We start from the raw sequence: 22,641 nt of genomic DNA on the forward strand, positions 1-22,641 counted from the left end.
ATTAGACTAACACACAGGATTAAAAAGTCATCAATAATCCCACAAAAATACAGATGAACTGAGAACCTCTTTTGCTGAAGACGTTTAAAATCTTCAAAAGCTAGTCACCTCCGTTTGAAGATCCTGCGAATGCGTATCGGTTCGAGAGGGTCTTCGTTGAGCCGCTTCTCGGACACTTTCACATTGAGCGATGCGATCAGGTTCTCCAGCTGTGCCGACTGCGCTTCTATCGCACTGATTTTCAACTATAAACGATAACAAATATAGGTATGAATAGGTTTTTTATGGATAATGGAATGGCCTGCGCTATCGGTATATGCTAGCAGGGCATCAGTGATAAATGAAGTGAGGACAAAAGCAGCTCAGTTATCCTGTCGTGACGAATTCCACAAGAATTAACCATGATGGTTTCCAGAGCAGTGGAGCTGTTAGACCCCATAACTAACAATCCCTTTCCCCTGCCTTTGGTATGAATAGGTGACAATCAATCATATATTGCCATATACGATTGATCACTCTGCCTAGTGATGGGATTTTTTCTAATTAAGTTTTAGGTTCGATTCTCGATAGGGTCAATTTAGGAAACAAACTTTAGCGTACCTCCAACTCTTCGACTTGATGTATCTGCTCTGTGAGCATCTTGTTGACTGACACCTTGGAAGCTTCCATCTCCTTCTCCATGCGCACGTAGTCCTGCTCATCCGTGTAGCCGAGCTCCTTGTTCTTCAGATACAACTGCAACTCCTTCGGGATCTGTTAATGAAATAAATATGTTCACGTTTGTAGCCCTGAATCTACCCCATTCAGGGCTACAAACTTAGAGGAATTTGTAGAATTCGTCTTGTCGTTTGTAGTGAACATACACTTCAATCCTCGTAGTTCTCGTAGCTACTAGTTGCAATATTACAGCAACCTAGCTTAAAATTTCTATAGTGTCTATTCAGCAGTCTATTGTGGAATGCTCTCGCTCGGCGGCGAACAGAAGTAGATGGAGACATATTGCGAGGACCTCAATCGCGAAGGAGAGCCTCACCGACGATCCACCGTCATTGTGAAAACCACGACCACTCTGCCAAGAGTGTACGACTGAAGAGAGAGCTTAAAATAGCACTTTTAAATTTTTAATAACGGACTAATACTATTATTTTATTTAATTATTAAGATTTTAAAATACCTATGTATGTTTCGTGTACTTCTGTATTTTCTTTACAACACAGGGGGCAAACGAGCAAGCGGCTCACCTGTTGGTAAGTGACTACCGCCGCCCATGATCCCCCACAACACCAACGGCATTGCAGGTGTGCTGCCGGCCTTTTAAAACGGAATATGCTCTTTCCTTAAAAGTTATGTTGTCGTATCGGTTCGGAAATACTGCTACTGGTAGTTAATTCCAAAGAATGGTTGTGCGTGGAAGAAAGTGCATTGAAAAACGCACGGCGGAAGAGCGCTACTCGTCCAGATGGTTGGGATGAAATTTTAGTTTATGGCGGGTTGTACGGTGGTGAAATCTGTTTGAATTGTATCTATTTTTATGGAAGACCTGTACTGACAAGTGGACCTCTTAATAGCTTTTTATTATGATAATGATGATCTCAATCTTCTAAACTAAATACAGAGATAAGACTAAGTCACCATCAACGGTAGGATCCATCGTGTTTGCATCGGTAACGTTACCTTAAGCCGCTTGTATGATTGCAGCTCTTGCTCCATGTGGCGCAGCTTCATCTTGGTCTGCGCGTGCTCCCACTCCTTGCTGAGGATGCCCTTGCGGAACTCCATCTGTTTGCGCATCATGCGCAACTTCATTTCGCCTACTTTCTGTGTATAAGAAATTTTATCTTCATATCGATTTTTTTTTATATAATACAGAAGGCAAACGAGCATGCGGTTCGCCTGATGGTAAGTGACTACTGTCGTCTATGAGCACACGCAACATCATAGGAATTGCAAGTGTGCTGCTGAACTTTTATAAAGGAATGTGCTCTTTTCCTGAAGATTACGATGTCGTGACGGTTCCGAAATACTGGTGCTGGAAGTTGGTTCCAAAACGTGGTTGTACGTAAAGAAAGTGCCTTGAAAAACGCCTTTAGACGAGTAACAAACAAATTTATCGATCGATACATTTTCGATACCGTATTAATGTTTATAATTCGCCGTGTGGTCCCGGCATAGAATGGGCCGCCCCTTCCTTTCCCGTAGATGTCGTAAACAGCGACTAACATCTCTAAAAGCCTAACTGCGGTTACCAATCCGCTTGCCAAGCGTGGCAACTACTAGCAAAACAGCTATTATGGGAAAGACTTATGTCCAGCAGTGGACAGTTGATGGCTGAAATAATAATAAATAATATAATTAATGTTTAACACGAGATAATGTCTATAGGCGACGGTTATCACTTTCCATCAGGTGGGCCGTCAGCTTGTTTGCTATTCTAAGTCGTATAAAAAAAAACATACCAAGGCCTTATTCTTTCTCATGCGTTCAGGAGTTATAAAAAAAATTATTGTTCCGAAAATGTCTACACTTAATGTCAATAACTAATCTTGTCCTATTCTTATAAAGATCTCTGGTTACATTAATTTCACTTGCATAACTCATGTTTTGTTGCATTGTGTTTTAAAAAAGTCGATTTGCTAACCAATCAATCGATCAAATCCAATTCCCTTTACACCAATCTAATTAACTATAGCATCTTGTCTATTGACGGGTTATTTATATCGGATAAATAGTGGACACCTAAACAAACTTACATAACTAGGTTAGTTATAACGATGAAATAGTAGTTACAACTTTATATATACTTAAATTTATATATATAGAAAAAAAATCCTCAGTTTTATACACAGATAAAATAAGATTACAGATTAGAAGGTTGTCGCAAAAAACATAGCGACAGAAACAAAGTATTTAAAAAAAAAACGACGAAATAGTGGACACCTAAACAAACTTACATAACTAGGTTAGTTATAACGACGAAATAGTGGACACCTAAACTAACTTACATAACTAAGTTAGTTATAACGACGAAATAGTAGACACCTAAACAAACTTACATAACTAGGTTAGTTATAAGTTGTAAAGGCTGTCAACAGAATTGGAATTGGGCAGTATACATAAAAAGTCGTATTGGGGGCAATCCTTTATTATTACGGTTGTTTCTCCACATAGAGTATGTATACAGGACTCCACATAGTGTGCACACTAACCAATATAACATTGTTGATCTTTTCGATGTCCTCACGCAGTATAAGGGTGGCATCTTCGAAGTCCTCCATGTGGCCGGTCGTTATTATTTCCACTTGCCCCGCGGGCAAGACCAGCTGCAATGTCGACTATGCACTTAATAATTGTAGTACAGAGTGCAGGCGCTTTATACACTGACTACACTCTTTTATGTATTTTATCTTTCACACAATCCATCCACTTTTATACTTAACGCTTTCTTTAAAACATGGCTTTCATTTCTTCGTATGATATGAACATGACCATATCAACACATTCTATTTGAACATGAATTCTTACTAATATAATATTACAAATATTAAAGTAAAGTAACAACTTCTTAGTGCCTTAATGAATTAACGAATAAGTTTGAAAATATAAAATACACGTACTTCTTTTTAATGGAATGGTGGCCCCGCCTGCTCTATCCGTATACACTGGCGGGGCACCAGTGAGGGATAATAGACGTGTACGATAGCAGATCAGTTAGCCCCTCGTGACGAATGTAACAAGAATTAATCACAATGTTTTCCAGGAGGAACCACAAGGAGGTCGACCTGACAGGGCTTGCTAGCAATGGAGCCATTTTTCCTAGTTACTAACAATCCCTTTCCCCTGTTTACAAGTATTATATGGGGTACCTTCTTTACCCTTTACATAGGCTTATTATACTGGTCAGTGAATATATTCCGGTTATGTGGACGAAATCACGGATAAAAGCTAGTTACATTCGTAAATAACCTGTATGGTTCTGTTCCTGGCGGCGAGCTCGACAGCCTCCCGATGCTGGTGGATGCGCTCGTGCATGTTGGCGAGCAAGTTCCGTCGCGCCGCGATCGCCTTGCTCCACCCATTGCTCATGCTGTCCACATACGCTATCTCCTGCACTATCGCCCGCATCTATGGTATGTAGAAAAGAACAATGAAAAGGCATCATTATCATTTCAGTGATTCATCACCTACTGCTGAATTATTATAATAAGCAACCTGTTTGTTTAGGAGAAGGAAAGGGATTGACCTGGCGTGAATTTACTGGGTACAGAGGAATAACACCTGAGTCCTCAGGAATGGCAACGCATGGGGGGTATCATGGGCGAAACAGTATACTCTGTTATGTCCATGGTACTGCTCGTGACTATAAGCGACGGTTACCACTTTCCATCAGAAAACATATAAAAAATAAAAAAAAATAAAATATATATATATATATATATATATATATATATATATATATATATATATAATACCTAATACTAGGATATATATATTTATTGTTAGTATTAAAGTATAGCAAGTTAAATTTCGAGGGACAACCAACTATAATATATAGTGGGGGGGGAGGGATTGTTAGTAATGCGAACTACCAGTCCTATTGCTAATAATATACCATATCAGGTGACCTTCGCGCGCGGTCCCCCCTGGAAGCCATCGTATTAAATTCCAGGTGTATACATCACAATGGGCTAACTGACTTGCCTGTTCATTCTCACCTTTCATCTCTGATTGGTGCCCCGCCAGTGATACCGTTATCGCAGTCGGGGTTACCAATTCATAATTTTGTAGAAGTAAATTAATTTATATATATTTTTGTAATGCCTGTAGGTAGCGGCGTGGGTTTAACAATAATTAAACATTTATCTTAGATTATATAGATAATGTCAAACAAATGCTTTTGTATGGAGATACAACATAAAACTCATATATATTATGTATATAACATTCTAATATATATAAAAAATAATAAGGAAAGTTATCTATATATTAATACGTGAAGCAAAAAACTTTTTACGAAATTTACGGAGGAGTATGAAATTTCGCACACTTATAGTTTATACAGAGAAGGAGTACATATATATATATATATATATATATATATATATATATATATATATATATATATATATATATATGTATAATTTAATATATAAATATATTAAATTATACATAAAAAATACATTAAATCAATAAAAAAAAAACACATACGTATTATATATTTTGCTTATTGTTAAGTCTATGGTCAAATTGAGAATAGATTAATATTGTTTGTTTTAAATATTATTTGTCTATAGTCTTACTTAATGTCAAACATAACCATAATAAATTCATTTATTACAATGTACGTTATGGTCGAATTTCGACCAATGAGCGACCACTAAAGAACCCTCCAAAAAACGACATAACTTATAATAAATAAACGATAACACGGCATTCTTTGTTGTGTGAATAGCAGTGCGAATCCTAAAACGCGCTATCGAAATATTTTTGATCGTTAAGTATATATACAAACAAGACGACAGTGTTATCGGGGATCCGTTTCTACTCGGTCAAGCGGTACCTGGGGCAGAGCCGCTTAAATCTGCCCCAACGCATTCCACAATACGCTTGGGGGGAGCTATTGTAATGCAATCCGACGCCATGTCGCGTCAGTCCTATGGTTTCAAAACCAAGTCCGGCCCTTGCGGCCTCCTCAGTCCGATAACCCATGACACATCGTCTTGCGGTCGAGATATGTCGAAGGATTTCTTGAATTCTTCACCCCACCGTAGTAGAAGCTTTGATCCCTTTTTGTTTTTCATTTAAATCTTTGATATACATTGAATGTATGGAATGTAAATCTTGATAGGCTTTTTACAATATATAAAATTAATTCTTGGTTTTAATTTTGCCACGATTATAGTATCTAAGTATTCTGATATTTTCTATAAATAACTGTTTTTTATAAATTAAAAAAAAAAAAAAACTTGTTTGTTGTAACCTTAGATTTCATAGATAAAGCATCGAGCCTCAAAAACGGGTCTACTTTTTGTCAGCTAATTGTCAAATTAACTGACTCTTTTTTTTTTTGTCAGTATTCTATATACTTACGCATAAAATGTAACTTGACGTATTATTTAATAAATAAAATAAGTGTTTACGCATTAAAAAGATGCAGAAATTATAAGACAAAATAAATATAGAAGTTATAAAGGAATCACTCATAACTATTTATCAATTGACCCGTTTTTCTAAAAGCATTTCTATAGAGACAGTCTACCTGTATCTAAGGTTGTAACCATAGACAATACCCACGCGTATCTCGTTCTCTATTTTGGCGCGTCGCAGCTTGCACATCGTGGCCCACAGGCCGTCGTCCATCACCGGCGGCATGTTGCTGATCAGGTCCAACTGTTCCACCCTAATGCATTAGTACTTATATTAGAACTACAGTTAACTTCAGAACGTTTATTATAATTGGCTTTATAGTTGTTAACTATGTATGTAGGTATGTAAAAAGAATGTGAAAGAGTGACAATATAGAATCGTTTTCTAATTAAAAAACGTAAATAAAAAAATACCGAAACTCCGTTCAATCTAGCTATTTGAAACGCAGAGATAAATCCGTCATAAAAAATTTTTTATGCAATTTAGAATGCCAAATAAGCTGACGGCCCAGCTGATGGAAAGTGGTAACCGTCGCCTATAGACATGAGCAGTACCATGGACACAACAGAGTATACTGTTTCGCCCATGATACTCCCAATGCGTTGCCATTCCTGAGATGACAGGTGTTATTTCCTCTGAATCCTGTAAATTCACCGCCATATCCCACCCTTCAAACCGAAACAGCCATGCAAACACAACTGGTGCATGGTAGAAACAGAACAGACTTGGGACAGAGGTGACAAGTGAGCAAGAGAGAGAGAGAGGAGAGAGACAAACTATTTTACTAAAAGCAAACGACTTTTGCTCAAAATAAAATAAAATAAAATAAAATAGTAAAATAGTTTGTTACTCAATCATGCTTAAACGACTGCATGTGAAATTATTATATAAATATATGTTAATATAATGGTATTTTAATTTAAATCATTCAAAAGTCTTTGATTTTTGATGGTGGAATATCTTACTATCATTCAATTTTACCCGAAGGCCGTATGCTCTCAGCTCAGAATGTGCCAACCCTTCCTTTCCCGCGGGTGTCGTAAGAGGCGACTAACTGAGGGCGAAGGGTGGGCAGCAGCGTCTGTCTTAAAACATCTCTAAAGCCTAACTGCGGTTACTAATCTGTCTGCCAAGCGTGGTAACTACTGACCAAACCTTCTTAAGAGTGAGGCTTATGTTCAGCAGTGGACAGTCGAACACTCAGGTTATGGAATGAACTCCCTGCCGAATTTTTCCCAAGAGACTACAGCATGGGATTCTTCAAAAGGGGAGTAAAGAGGTTTCTTCAGGGTCGGCAACGCGCGCGTAATACCTCTGGTATTGCAGGCATTCATAGGCTACGGTAACCGCTTACCATCAGGTGGGCCGTATGCTTGTTTGCCACCTCAGTGGTATAAAAAAAGTGGACAGTTAGTTAAAGGTTGATTTGATGATGATTAAATTTTATCACAGAAAAAACATAAAAAAGAAAAACAAAACAGAAGTATGTATGCGTGTAATATGTAATGTAGTGACGTGGTAGCGTGGTGACCTAGTGGTGGCGTGTACCCCTTGTAGTAGTCGAGGCAGTCGGGGTGCAACAGCGGCGGGCGTGCGGCCGCCAGCACCGCTCCGGCCAGCTCGTTCAGCACGGCCGGCGTGTGCGACGCGCGCTGCTGCCACTTCGGACGCTTCCTGCGCACCACACCACGTGAGTGCATCATAGGTATCCACCAAACTCACTTCACCACTGACTAGACGTTCCACAGTTGTAAAGACTCCACGTCAGTACACCTCACGACGGGAGGAAAGGAATTGTTAGTATTTATTTATTTATTTATTTATTCAATATATCTCATTAAATCGACCTCCATGTAATGCAGTTCATCGAGCAATGGGCCTGCTTTCATTCTCATCGATACCTCGGGCGGGGTTACCATTCCATTTTCACCCATAAAAACTTCATCGTGAGGTGAGGCGCGGTAATGCATTATTGGCAAATTTACTGCCCAATATGAATAATGTAGAGTCCGCATAGTGCAGCGCAGCGTCTAGCCTTATGGCCACTTTCCTCGGAGGTAGATGAGAAAGGTATGTAACGAATAGGTATCCCATTAGAAAAGCAGTTTAGCAACGTTTCTGAATTGACCCAACTATTAATCGTAAGAGGGTCCCATTGCTAGCAATATATCCTATCAGGCCGACCTCCACGCGATTCTCTCTGGAAACCATCGAGGTTAATTTTGTATTCGTCGTTAGGCCAACTGACCTGCTACATTCTCATCTATCGTCCCTCAATAGTGTCCCGCTACCATATACCGATAGCGCAGGGGGGTTTTTTTTTATGGTTGAAAATGATATGGTACTCCCGCCTGCGCTAACGGGATACGCCGGCGGAGCACCAGTGAAGGGTGATAGATGAGAATGAAAACAGGCCAGTTAGCCCATCATGATGAATTCATCAGGAATTAACCATGATAGTTTCCAGGGAGAATCGCGAGGAGGTCGACCTGGTTGGGTATATTGCTAACAATGGGATTCTCAGTCTCCATTACTAACAATCCCTCTACCCCCCGCAGGCGGAGTTACCATTCCATAGTCATTCGTTAAAAACATATTAATTGTACTCGAAACGTTATTCATGCCGCAAAACAACATAGCTACTATTACATCAAGCGACAGGTAAAATTTTGCTATTGACACCCGTATCATGTTTTCACCAAATTTTATAATATGCTATATAGAAATATATCTATTTCCGCTTACATATTTCTAAGACAATTGGTTTTAGGTAAAGAAAAACGAATCATTAGGTATAATGGTACTAACTTGTAGAACTTGTAGCACTGGTCGACGATGATCGGTGAGAGATCCGCGAAGTGGTTTTTGAAGGTGCGCTCCATGTACTTGTCCTTCTGCGCAAGCGCATCATACGTCGCCTGACACTCCTCGGCCTGCACAGCTGCACTGTTTGCCTCTTTCTGCAGCACCTCTATTTCGCCCTCCAAGCGTGATATTTCTGCTCTGTGTGGACGATTTTTAATTTTTTTTTTTACTAAATTAACGACTTATTATTATTTGACTGGTTGATTTAATATTCACATATTTATAATCACCACCAGAGGGAGACTTTGTACAAAAGTCGATTGTTTCGCCACCTCTGTCCCATTCGTGTTTCTACCGTGAAGCAGTTGTGTTTGCATGGCTGTGTTTCGGTTTGAAGGGTGGGATATGGCGTGAATTTACTGGGTACAGAGGAATAACACCTGAGTCTTCAGGAATGGCAACGCATAGGAGGTATCATGAGCGAAACAGTATACTCTGTTATGTCCATGGTACTGCTCATGTCTATAGGCGACGGTAACCACTTTCTATCAGGTGGGCCGTCAGCTTGTTTGCCATTCTAAGTTGTATAAAAGAAAATCTCTATAGTTAACAGTTTAAACTAATAAGAAATAATTCTTATAGTGATGGAAAGTTTACGACACTGTTTATTTTAAATGTTTGCCTTTATTCTAGAATTCGTGTTAATTTTATGTAATTAATTCAATAGTAAAATAATTCAGTGCTTATAATTAATAAAATTTTATATTTTATAAAATTTATAATTAATAATTGTAAAAATTTAATCTAATTTTTAAAAGAACTCGTGGGAAACTGCATTTTTAAGCCTTCTTGATATAATTACCGCATATCCTCTAATTTTTCATCCATTTCAACTCGGTCCAAGTTAATACGACGTAAGCGCATCAGATTTAGATTCTCTTGGCCAATAACAGAGTCCACTTGAAGTTTGGTTAGCCACAACTCCTTCACCTAAAATTAAATTTGGAATTAAAGAAATCATACTAGGGAATTCTTCTATTACTGATCCATCGGACGAGACACCTTTCAAAGATCCAAGTAAATGAATACTGGCATACAACGGTCAAGTTGACGTCGTTAGCAATCTTTGAAGGGAGAGTTCTAACAGTGAAAATAAATATTTTCTCTAAAAACATGGGTCACGAATGGAAATTAAAGTTGAGTTGTTGAGTTAGTATGAAAGACTAACATATTTTTCTGTTTTTGACTTTTTGAATTACGAAAATTCCCTCCAACCAGAGTGAGAGACTTAGTACAAAAGTTTTTTTTTTGATAGATGTAAATGGTATGGTAACCCCGCCTGCGCTAACGGGATACGCTGGCGGAGCACCAGTGAAGGGTGATCGATGAGAATGAAAACCAGGCCAGTTAGCCCATCATGATGAATTCATCAGGAACTAACCATGATAGTTTTCAGGGGGAACCGCGAAGAGGTCGACCTGGTTGGGTATATTGCTAGCAATGGGATTTTCAGTCTCCATTACTAACAATCCCTTTCCCCCCTTAGTACAAAAGTTGTCTGCATGAATATTTCTGACCCACTCGTGTTTCTGCCGTGAAGCATGTTGTGTTTGCATGGCTGTATTTCGATTTAAATGGTGGGATATGACAGTGAAATTACAGAGTACAGCGTATGAAGTGTATCATAGGTAAACCCGTATACAGTCTGTAGGCAACAGCTACCAGTTTCCATCAGGTGGCCCATCTACTTGTTTGCTATTCTAAAGTGTATAAAAAAAAAGTACGTTTAATGACAAATTTGTAACTGTGTGCTAAGCCTATTCAAGCAGGCGCTTCCTTTGTTATTATTATTGTATCCATTATATTATATTTATTTATTATTATCCATTTTTATATATATTAGTACCGTATCATCTTGTTACATTGGACAGTTGTAGCAGCAATTAATAATTTACTGTAAATTTATATATTAAAATTAAACTTATTTATCATCGAATATCAGAGTTTATCTATACTTATAATAAATCTGTAGAGAGGTCAATTCTGTACATGGAAAATATTTCCAAAATAACTATCAGCGGGTGATTAGTGATCGATACTGATGCCAAAAATGCAATCAGTAAAATTTTTGTCTGTCTGTCTGTGTATATTCGTTATTGAAACAAAAACTACTCGATGGATTTTAACGAAACTTGGTACAATTATTCTTCATACTCCTGGGCAGGTTATAGTATACTTTTCATCACGCTACGATCAATACGAGCAGAGCAGTGAAGGGAAATGATAAAAGTGTCCACCCGTGCGACGCCGGGACGGGCCGCTAGTTATAAATAAAATCCATTGTGTTCACGACAAAACAGATTCTTAACTTTACGTTTCGCTAACGATGCAGATTTCACTCTTTAGGTATATTGGTGAAAGGTACCTTCTGGTTGAATTTGACGATGCCCTCGTCGAGCACCTGCGCGAGCTTGGCATACTCGGCGTGCAGCATCTTGCGGTACTTGTCCCGCTCCTCGTTGCGGGACGCCACCTTCTCTTCGTACTCGAACACAAGCCGTAGGTCATCCTCGTTGAAATGCTCAGGATCTTTCTCCAACTGGACATGATAAATTTTACGAGAGCATGTAAAAATTTTAGAGACTTCCAAAATAATATTTCGAATATCCACTAAATCTGGTTTTGTATGCAATACTGATGAATACAAAAGTAATTATTTGGCTTGTAGGCAATAACATATGTTCACTATAAGCAACATGGATTACTATTTAGGAATTCCTAATTAGTCCTAACTCAGTCCAATTGGATTGAGTTAGGTTTTCGCAGATACAAAAAAAAATCGTGTTTCCTATAAGTACTACTTGGGCACGGAGAAAATTAAAAATTAATGTCCAGTATTCCATCGCACTCGTATGCGTTGCAGGTATAGAATAGGCCATCTTTCCCTTTATAGGTATCGTAAACTATCGTATTACTATTTATCGTAACTATTGTACAGGCTTTTATTTTCCGTTTACTGTAATAAATAATAATAATATATTGTATGACTAAGGAAAGGAAATATAATGTAGAATGTATATATAAATTTCTTATATTGTTAAAAATTTGCACGCCGACATAGAGGCAGAATGTACACGGGAAATATAAACCTCTATCATCTAAAATTACCTGCATTCTAACAAAATAAATTCATTTCATTTCATTTAATTTCATAAAAGGTAACTAAGGGAAATTATGGTCAAGGATGGGCAACTATAGTGTATAAATAAAGGTAACACATTAAGAACAAAATTCGGACACACCACGCATATCACACTTACCATGCATTGAGGCATCGGTATCGGTTTCTTGATCTCCTCATGCCATAGTTTCTCAAGCACACCGTCCATCATCTCCATTAAAGCGCGCTCGCGGAAGTCGTCCTTTGGCTTCGGTTCAGGTGGTGAAATCACGATCTGGCTTGGACTGATGTACGGTTCGATGCTGCACTATAGCCATATACATGTAAGAATCAGTCACAAAGTATGAAGTATGGAACACTCTTCCACTGCATATTCGTGAAAATCAATCACTGAATATATTCAAGAGTAGATTTTTTTTTCAATGGGTGTAAATGGTATGGTAACCCTGCCCGCGCTAACGGGATACGCTGGCGGAGCACCAGTGAAGGGTGATAGATGAGAATGAAAACCAGGCCAGTTAGCCCATCATGATGAATTCATCAGGAATTAACCATGATAGTTTCCAGGGAGAACCGCGAGGAGGTCGACCTGGTTGGGTATATTGCTAGCAATGGGATTCTCAGTCTCTATTACTAACAATCCCTTTCCCCCCTCAAGAGTAGATTAAAAGAGCATCTTCTGTCCTCATAAACTTATTATGTACATGTGTGTATATATACGTATTTTGTATGTAAAGGAATATTTTATGTCTATGTATATATGTATATGTATTATTGTACACAGATATGTATGTATTTTGATTTTAATTATATGAGTTACTTTGTATATATGTCAACATATTTATTATTCCTTAATATAAACAACTATACTGTTTCCTCCTATTATTGTACGCACACTGCCCGCTGGTAATTAATGCTCCTTTCCACTAAGGGTGTGCTGGAAGAGAACTCTTACAGAGTTAAGCTCGCCTGTTGTACATCTTTATTTAATATATATTATACATATGTTTGTAATTTTTGTGTACAATAAAAAATAAATAAATAAAGTACCCAGTTATTAAAAACAAGTCCGAATAATGTTGACAAGCGTGTATATTTATTGCATGTAACAATCATAAATGTAAACAACTGTATTTGAATTAGGTATATGTCTAGTAATATCTAAGACGTATGTTTAAATAGATATTGCAATAAATACTTCGAACTAAATGTGCCAAAATTAATTCTTCTCATTATGATATTACAACAAAAGCTTGAGTTGAAAAGCTGGAATTTACCTCCGCCTCTCCACGAGGAAATGTCCCAGCTCTGTTTCAAATATAGACTAAAACGAGTACTGTTGGAGAAACAAAATAAAGGAGAACATAACTATCGGTAGTATCTGATCCTCAATATGATATTTTACTCATGTGTGTATGTATATGTGTATATATGTCTGTGCATGTATATGTGTGTATATATATATATGTGTATGTGTCAAATATAGGCACAATTAAGAACTTATTTCCTTTTTTTTTATTAGTATTTTTTTTAATTAGTATTGAGAAATAATTCTTGTAAAAAGTAATGTAAAGTGGTACCCTGCACTTTGGTTGTTTTGTTAAGAGAGGGACTGGCTGAACACCAGCGCTGTGCAGCTGTTCACATTGCGCTGGGACACTCACAGCATCAGCTGAGCCGGTTCCTTTTGCCGAGTATGGGACACTTTTTGTATATGTCATTTATATTTTATATTGTAATTGTATGACAATAAATGTTTCTATTCTATTATATTTATATAGCAATTGTCATGGAAAAAATGGGCATGCGAATTAGTAAGGGGCTTATTATATTACAATCAAGTGGGTCGTATACTTGTTTGGCATCTCAGTGGTATAAAAAAAATCAAGAATCGAAAAACTTAATAGATTTGGATCATGTGACTAATGCCACAATTTAATCTGTAAAATTATTAGGTTGTAAGCGTTCATAATAAACCTACAAGTGTAGTTCGTAGATCACCAGAGGGAGACTTTGTACAAAAATCGTTTGCTTGCGTACCTCTGCCCCATTCATGTTTCTATCGTGAAGCAGTTGTGTTTGCATGGCTGTGTGTCGGTTTAAAGGGTGGGATATGGCGTGAATTTACTGGGTACAGAGGAATAATACCTGAGTCCTCAGGAATGGCAACGCATGGGGGGTATCATGGGCGAAACAGTTATTATGTTATGTCCATGGTACTGCTCATGTCTATAGGCGACGGTTACCACTTTCCATCAGGTGGGCCGTCAGCTTGTTTGCCATTCTAAGTTGTATAAAAAATATGAAGTTATTTATAACGTTACTCACTTCTTCTGGATCGACTTTGATCAAACGCTCTGGCAGTTCCTCCTGTCGCCACTCAGGGTTCTTGATGTCTATAACTAAGTGATGGAAGCTGCCGCGCAGATCCGACAGCTTGTTTAACTCTGTATTATGAAATATTACTTATTAGAAAAAGACTCTAGTGTGTATTTTTATGGCATAGTAATGGATAAGTCGCTTTATATAAATAAGATAGATTCAATTCTCGAGTCACTGTCAAGTTTCAAGAAATATTAGTTTTAGGCATTTTAAGGTATGTAATTGTACACAACTTAGAATTTAGAGGGGGGAAAAGGGATTGTTAGTAATGGAGACGAAGAATCCCATTGCTAGCAATATACCCAACCAGGTCGACCTCCTCGCGGTTCCCCTTAGAAACTATCATGATTAATTCCTGATGAATTCATCATGATCGGCTAACTGACCTGCATATTAATTCTCACCTATCATCCATCACTGGTGCTCCGCAAGCGTATACCGTTAGCGCAGGCGGGGTTATCATTCCATTATCATACACTAAAAAAAAAACTTAGAATTTAGACTGGTATCATCTTGGGAAATGTTCAGACTAATATCGAATTATTTATATACTAATACTCCTGTAAATATACACAAACTAAGTATATTAAAGATTGTATATTACACATAAAATGCCTTGCATCTAAATACTTGCAAATAACTATTGTTTATTTAGGAGTGACTTAATTGTGGTATAAGAGTTCAAATCTACTTAAAAATTATGTAATTTTATATACATAAGTACAAAAAGAAAAATAACAACTACTTAATAACAAAAAAGAAACAATAAATGCAAACAACATGGACTTCAGTCAAGCGTGAAATCTATTAACTATTCGGGCACAAATTAATGTAACTGGTGTCGAAAATTCTCGAACCCTCTACAATGAAGCGTAGCCTCGCATTTCGCTCTTCGACGAGGCCAACCTCCCGCTTCTTGAGGTTCATCAGATCATCAAATTGCTTGTTGAACCACAGCCGCATGTTCTGTACATTTAGCTGAAAAAAAAAAACAAAACTGCATATTTCACACCTAACGGTTATTGTGCATGACCCCATGAACATCAAAATTTGGCCGTCGTTATTTCCAAAATTTTCCTAAGAACGGAACAATATACCTAGTTTTCATTATTTGACCAATAAAGCATAAGTTTCTCAAAAGTTAACATTGCTGTTTGCACTGCTCTGTTGTTAGTAATGAAGTCTAGCGGCCTCATTGACAGCAATATAGGGTATATTGTTCCGGTTGATCTCCACGTGGCATCAGAAAACCATCGTGATTAATTCTTGTCGAATTCTTCACGACGCACTAATTGATCTGTTGATAGCATTTTCACCTATCATCTTTCACTGGCGCACTGCCACCGTTAGCGCAAATGGGTTAAAATTCCATTTTCATCCTATAAAATAAAAAAAAACTACAATCCAACCTTGACGATGTGCTGCAGCCAATTCATGTGCAGGAAGGAGAAAGCAAACGTCTGCGGTATCATGTAGGCGGGCAATTGCATGAACTTGTGCGCACTAGTGCCGTACAGCGCGTGAGGGTTGCCGGCCACCTCCTCCGACTCCTGCTGCTTAAACTCGCCCACCTTGCTCTCCATGCTCTTGCGGCCTTCCTTCACCGACATCACCGAGCTCTCCGGGAGCCTATTATTTATTATTATTAAAACATATTTATATATTCTGTTTTATATACATGTCTGGAAACCGTTGTCGAAAATGTCAAACACAGTTATTATTTAAATTAGTTGTCCTCTTACATTAAATACTGTCACCATCATCATCATCATCATATCAGCCTTTTAACTGTCTGCTGCTGAACATAAGCCTCTCCCTTGGGGGGTTTTGTCAGTAGTAGCGACGCTTGGCAGGCGAGTTGGCAACCGCGGTTTTGATTTTAATGATGTTTTAAGATGGACGCGGTTGTCTGTCATTCTTCGACCATTAGGGTCCCTTAGTCGCCTCCTACGACACTCATGGTAAAGGAAGGGATGGCATTCTTTGTCGGGATCATACAGCAACTAACTAATGTAATATAGTATTAAATTAAGTATGTTACGGTATTTGGCTCTTGTCGGCGCTCGCTCTGTCAATCGTCTCTTCCCAGGGTCGAAAGACTGCGGCGTCGTTCTCCATCTCTATAGCACGCAATGCCTCAATCTGCTGCAACTCTGGCCAATAGTCGCGCTGCGTCGGCAGCACCGCATAATTCTCTACCTGTTCCAATGCAATGTGTCTTAATTTTTCACTGATCTACCACAACACAACCTTTGCCTTTGACAATAATGCAAGATAGGCTGACGGAGTCGCCGTACAAGATAGGATGTTTTTTTAATAAGAGATCATCATCATTTTCCTACCCTTATCCCAATTATTATTTGGGGTCGGCGTAATATGCTTTTTATCCATATTGCAAAAAGATTTGGCTTATAGTTTTACGACCGGCCGCCTGCCTGACGTCAACCCTCTTTGGGAATTCCTTCTTTTAATAAATTTCTTTTTTTAATAAGAGATAATGGAATGATTACTCCGCCTATGCTATCGACATATGCTGGCGAGGTAACTGTCAGGGATTTTAGGTGAGGACAGTTGGCCCATCGTAATGAATTTAACAAGAATTAACCACGACGGTCTCCAAGAGGAACGACGTGGAGGTCGACCTGATATAATATTAGCAATAGGACTTTTAGACTCCCTTATTAACAATTCTTTTCCTTCCAAAGTAGAAGCGTGAAGTCTAGTGAAACTCGTGACTAATATTAGATTAGTAGAATAGTATAAAAATAATCTTTTTATTTAGAATTATCTTAGTATATATCCTCAAATTAAAGTACTTGCTTGGTAATGACTGAATATAGCAAACAGTTTGACTCTGGGCGTGAGCATGGTGTCCCAGCAGGTCCGTTTGATCCACGCGGTGACCTTGTCCTGGGCGCGGATACGAGCCTCTGTCTTTAGCCGGATATCTTCTCGTTCGCGCTCCGCCTGAAAAATATTCCGATTTACATAACATTCATAAATTTAGCTGAGAAAATTTTCTATGGGTCTGATTTTAATAATATTTTTTCTGTGGACCCGAGACGAGTGTTAATATCCCATAGTTAGAACATTCGTCTCATGTTGGTTTGATATAGACCAAGCCAACTAGCCGGCGTGATAGATATTGAAAATGTACTATTACCGTTCTCCTCATGTGAGGATTGATTCGTGCTCATCAGCAGGTTTATTAAGTTATTATGTGATGATGAATGATAAATAAATACCCTTGAAGATATCACACAGCGTCATGTTCTCCAAACTAAACGGATATTGTATCATTTGTAAATAGATGATATACCTATCGCCGTGTCGATCCCCACATAGAATGGGCCACCTCTTCCTTTCCCGTGGATGTCGTAAGAGGCGACCAAAGGAAATAGTCGAGGGATAGGCAGCAGTGTTTCACTTAAAACATCACCATGGGTCTAAATGCGGTTGCTAACCCGCCTGCTAAACGTGGCTACTACTGGCAAAACCCCCAACTATAAGCTGAGATGATGATGATGATGAGATGATATACCTAGAAAAAGTCTAGACATCGTGAATACGAATGTTTAAAAAATTGTACGAGAAACCAACTGAAACCAGCGGAAGGTAAACCACAAAGGTTACAGTACTTGTCTATAAAGAATCACCTGCTTGAGCCTCTCCTTCTTGTGCTCAAGATGCAAGTTAAACTCTGCCAGTGAGAGTTGGTGTAGCGGCGGCTCCGATAGATTCTCCTCCAACAGCGCCACCAGTCGAGACTGTATCGCTTCAAATGCCCGGACCACCTCTTCGCGCTGCTGTTTGTAGTCCAACGCTTCTTCGCGGACTTTCTTCTCCTCTTGCAAATCTAAGTATGTTTCTATAGAAAAAATAGCATTTAGTAGAACCTGAGGCTTTATTTACATGGATTTACTTTCTAACCCTTTAAATTTAAATATAGATTATTTTTACTCGGCTGTCAAAAACGGCCGATAATTTTTTTTTGAGATTAGATTTCTGATCCTAGGCCTCTCTCGTAGACTGCCGTAAGGAACGGTCTTGAGCCACCAGCACTACATAGCTTGACTCATTTGAATAAATTGAGAATATTATAGGATATAGAGTAACAATATAAATTAAAATGACGACCTTTAGATGTCAAAAATTGTTTCGAGCACAATTTGGCTTTGAAAGAACAGACGGGCTCTTTTATGTTATTGTCACTGTTACTAAGTTTATTATTTTTCCAGCACGACCAATGAAATGGAACGACATAAGAACATTTATAAGAACGGAACATTTAGATTTTAAGTTTAAAATAATAAATTTATCTACAACTTGAATGCAGCAAACAACATTAATTTCTTCTTATTTTTTTACAATACAGGGGGCAAACGAGCATGCGACTCACCTGGTGGTAAGTGACTACCGCCGCCCATGATCACCCACAACATCAACGGCATTGCAGGTGTGCTGCCGGCCGTTTAAAAAGGAATTTGCTCTTTTCCCGAAGGTTATGATGTCGTATTTTTAGCAAAAAAGTACTATGTTAGTACCTCGTATTGATTTATACACTTACTGTCTGTATCATTGATGATTAAAAGCGTGTTTCCGTTCCGTTCGAAGATGTTCTTGTTTAGCGGTTCGTGTTGTGGATCCGGTTCACCGCGGTCATGGAGCCGCAATACGGCTATAGTACGATTGCCGGCCAAGTGTGTGATATAACTTCTTTCGCCATCCACAAGAGCTTGTCGGATGCCGCATTCGTAGCGGTGGGTAACGATCTGTTTGCAAACTTAAAACACAAGGCGTTGATTCTCTTTTGCTTATATTTTTAGATCGTCAAATAGTTTAGCTGATCGAACAGGTGAAAAAAGGGGGAAAGTGATTGTTGATAGTACTGGAGACTGAGAATCCCATTGCTAGCAATATACCCAACCAGGTCGACCTCCTCGCGCTTCCCCTTGGAAACTATCATGATTAATTCCTAAAGAATTCATCATGATGGGCCAACTGGCCTGTTTTCATTCTCATCTGTCACCCTTCACTGGTGCTCCGCCGGCGTATCCCGTTAGCGCGGGCGGGATTACCATACCATTTTCACTCATCAAAAAAAAAACAGGTGAAGTAGAGACTGGAAACTATGTATACTGATAATCATTATCATGCTTTTAAGGATAATTACTTTTTTAAATAGCTTCATTATGATATTTGGAGTCACAGACACCAAACATCTCTAAAAGCCTAACTGATTGTCAACGTACCTATCAAGCATAGCAACTACAAGCTAAACCACCTTTATGGAGGATTATGTGCAGCAGTGGACAGTTATCAGATTAAATTATGATGACGATACAGTAAATCGACTGACCGTACTCAGACGGCGCGTCCGGCTGCCGTATGATGACCGTGCCATCATAGCCGTAGGTCAGCACCGCGACGTTGTTGAAGTACCCGCCGAACTGGCGCATGTCGTGCCCGGACTCGATGATCGGGCCCATCTTCACCGAGATCGTTACGCCTTTCTGTACAATCGTTTGTAAACACTTTACTGTTACTAGTTAACCACGACCTCCACAGCGCAGTAATACATTATTAGCGCAGGCGGAGTTACCATTTCAATATCATCTATTAAAAAAAAGCGCAGTGATGAGTTTTTTTTAATGGATGGCAATGAAATGCCTACCCCGCCTGCGTTAACGGTATACACCAGTGAGGGATGACAGGTGAGAATAAAAAAACAGGTCTGTTAGCCCATTGTGATGAATACACCTGGGATTCAGGGTTTCCAGGGTGGACCACGTAGGGGTTTACTTGACAGCGTATATTGTTAGCAATGGGACTGGTAGCCCTAATTACTAACAATCCCTTCCAGCCGTGCAGTGATGAGTATGTACGTTTCTTTGCGTAAATGAGGTACCGGATTCGACTCCCGGTTGGACTGATTTAGGAAACGAGTTTTTCTGAATTAGCCGGGGTCAGGATGTTCTGCATTGCCGTTACATTTTTTTTGCTTAGTTCGTCATTTATTATAGTATTCCGTTGCCTCTTAACTCTTTGAGTAAAATGTTTACTTTCATTCTTAACAAGAGTATCACTAAGTCTCTTAAAAGATGTTTTTTTTATACTTTTTCATCATTCATTGTGTAGGTATCATTGTGTATAGCTGAAAATCATTCAGAGTGTAAATGCTTCAAGCACTTCTTCTCTTAATCGTCATTAACACAAAATTAAAGCAGCTAACTCACTTCACCAGATAATTTGAGTACATGGAACTGCTTGGAGATGTGCGGAATGCCCAGCATAGTGTCCTTGGTCGCTAGAGGCAGCAGCCGCGCGTAAGGACCCTGCATCTTGCCCGCGAACTTGTTGTCTTTGCCCGTGTCAGCGTTTATGCATATTATACGCTCACCTAATTGAGACGATAAGTCTTAATAATAAGTATCTTTTGTTATCAATTTTAAATTATATATTAATGTAATTAAATGTGAATTTTAATTGAATGCGAAATTTTACTTTATGTAATAGAAATTACACGTTTTAAATTAAAATTTTAATTTACATTTTACAGTCTAATTCTATTATCACTAAAATATATTTAATTATGTAATTTACTATAATCAATGTACGATTAATGAGTATATATATATATATATATATATATATATATATATATATATATATATATATATATATATATATATATATATATATATATATATAATTTGCAACGTTTTAAATTAAAATTTTAATTTACATTTTACGTATAGTATATATATATATATATATATATATATATATATATATATATATATATATATATATATATATATATATATATATATATATATATATATGTTCATGTAGAGGACAATAAATAATGTATTAACAATTAAATAAAAAAAAAAGAACTAAGGGAAAACACAGTGGCAAATGACCACCAATGACCATGCCATCGACTCGTATACCATACAAGCTTTAAATATTGATTGTAGTTATCTGTAATAAAATATATTTAGTTATTTAAATAATCAATTAAACTTAATTATCCAATTAAATGAATATAAAATAATTAAAAGTTCCACCGCCATTAGGTATCACATGAATTGGTCTCACAATACACCAAAATCGAATCAGGTTTTTAAAGCAACTTAGAATGGCAAACAAGCTGACGACCCATCTGATGGAAAGTGGTAATTGTCGCCTTTACTCGCAGGCATAAACAGTACCATGGACAAACAGAGTATACTGATCTGCTTATAATACCCTTCATGACTGTCCTAAGGACTAGGATATTATGCATACATATGTAATTTCACTGATATATTCTTCCCTTAAATGGAAACACAACCTTGTTTAGGTACTAATAAAGAATATGTAACTTGGTAAATCAGTAAATTTATTTCTTGTAATTGTTTATATTTATAATAAGTTTACTATTGTAATCTTTTGGAGGAAACAATAAAGAGTAAATCTATCTAAATTTAAAATTGAGGTAATTTTAAATTCAAATATAAGAATTAAGAAGTTACTAACCTATTGCGTATTTGTCGGAGAAAAGCACAAGACTGAATGAGCGCATGGATTCGCCCACCTTCATGAGGAAGGAGTCGGCGAGACCGCGGCCTAGCTCCGCGTAACGCACCAGCGTCAGTTTAAAATCCTCGGATAACTGGTAGCATGTCAAAAATGAAGAAATAAGTTTTTTTTTTTATGCAATTTAGAATAGCAAACAAATTGACGGCCCACCTGATGGAAAGTGGTAACCGTCGCCTATAGACATGAGCAGTACTATGGACATAACAGAGTATACTGTTTCGCCCATGATACCCCCCATGCGTTGCTATTCCTGAAGAGTCAGGTGTTATTCCTCTGTACCCTGTAAATTCACTGCTATATCCCACCTTTCAAACCGAAATGCAGCCATGCAAATACAACTGCTTCACGATAGAAACACGAATGGGACAGAGGTACCCAAACAAACGACTTTTGTACAAAGTCTCCCTCTTGTATGATGATGAAGTATAATTGTAGTACATCACAGGAGAATTTTATTTTAATTTTAAAGAAGTTGTTACGTTTTTTTTTACCACTGTGGTGGCAAACAAGCAAATGGCCCATCTGTTAATAGATAAGCGGTT

General features: G+C 38.0%; 1 protein-coding gene across 1 annotated transcript in view; it reads right to left on the reverse strand.

Annotated features, from left to right (window-relative positions):
* The window catches only part of LOC113511569 (cilia- and flagella-associated protein 43), a 31,636-nt gene that overhangs the window by 638 nt on the left and 8,357 nt on the right, over window positions 1-22,641 (reverse strand). The window contains exons 10-30 of the mRNA XM_052902683.1: window positions 22,037-22,172; window positions 20,749-20,912; window positions 19,872-20,025; window positions 19,080-19,295; window positions 18,169-18,380; window positions 17,333-17,479; window positions 16,554-16,711; window positions 15,922-16,141; window positions 15,370-15,490; window positions 14,459-14,577; window positions 12,270-12,437; window positions 11,375-11,548; window positions 9,812-9,939; window positions 8,953-9,147; window positions 7,693-7,818; window positions 6,292-6,397; window positions 3,964-4,122; window positions 3,207-3,320; window positions 1,675-1,818; window positions 601-753; window positions 109-245 (exon numbers count right to left, since the gene is read on the reverse strand). Coding sequence (XP_052758643.1) covers window positions 109-245; window positions 601-753; window positions 1,675-1,818; window positions 3,207-3,320; window positions 3,964-4,122; window positions 6,292-6,397; window positions 7,693-7,818; window positions 8,953-9,147; window positions 9,812-9,939; window positions 11,375-11,548; window positions 12,270-12,437; window positions 14,459-14,577; window positions 15,370-15,490; window positions 15,922-16,141; window positions 16,554-16,711; window positions 17,333-17,479; window positions 18,169-18,380; window positions 19,080-19,295; window positions 19,872-20,025; window positions 20,749-20,912; window positions 22,037-22,172 — 3,251 coding nt within the window. The remainder of the gene's footprint in view (window positions 1-108; window positions 246-600; window positions 754-1,674; window positions 1,819-3,206; window positions 3,321-3,963; window positions 4,123-6,291; window positions 6,398-7,692; window positions 7,819-8,952; window positions 9,148-9,811; window positions 9,940-11,374; window positions 11,549-12,269; window positions 12,438-14,458; window positions 14,578-15,369; window positions 15,491-15,921; window positions 16,142-16,553; window positions 16,712-17,332; window positions 17,480-18,168; window positions 18,381-19,079; window positions 19,296-19,871; window positions 20,026-20,748; window positions 20,913-22,036; window positions 22,173-22,641) is intronic.

The sequence above is a fragment of the Galleria mellonella genome, unplaced genomic scaffold (assembly GCF_026898425.1).
Source record: "Galleria mellonella isolate WM207_F2 unplaced genomic scaffold, CSIRO_AGI_GalMel_v1 utg93, whole genome shotgun sequence".
Classification (NCBI taxonomy): Eukaryota; Metazoa; Arthropoda; class Insecta; order Lepidoptera; family Pyralidae; genus Galleria; species Galleria mellonella.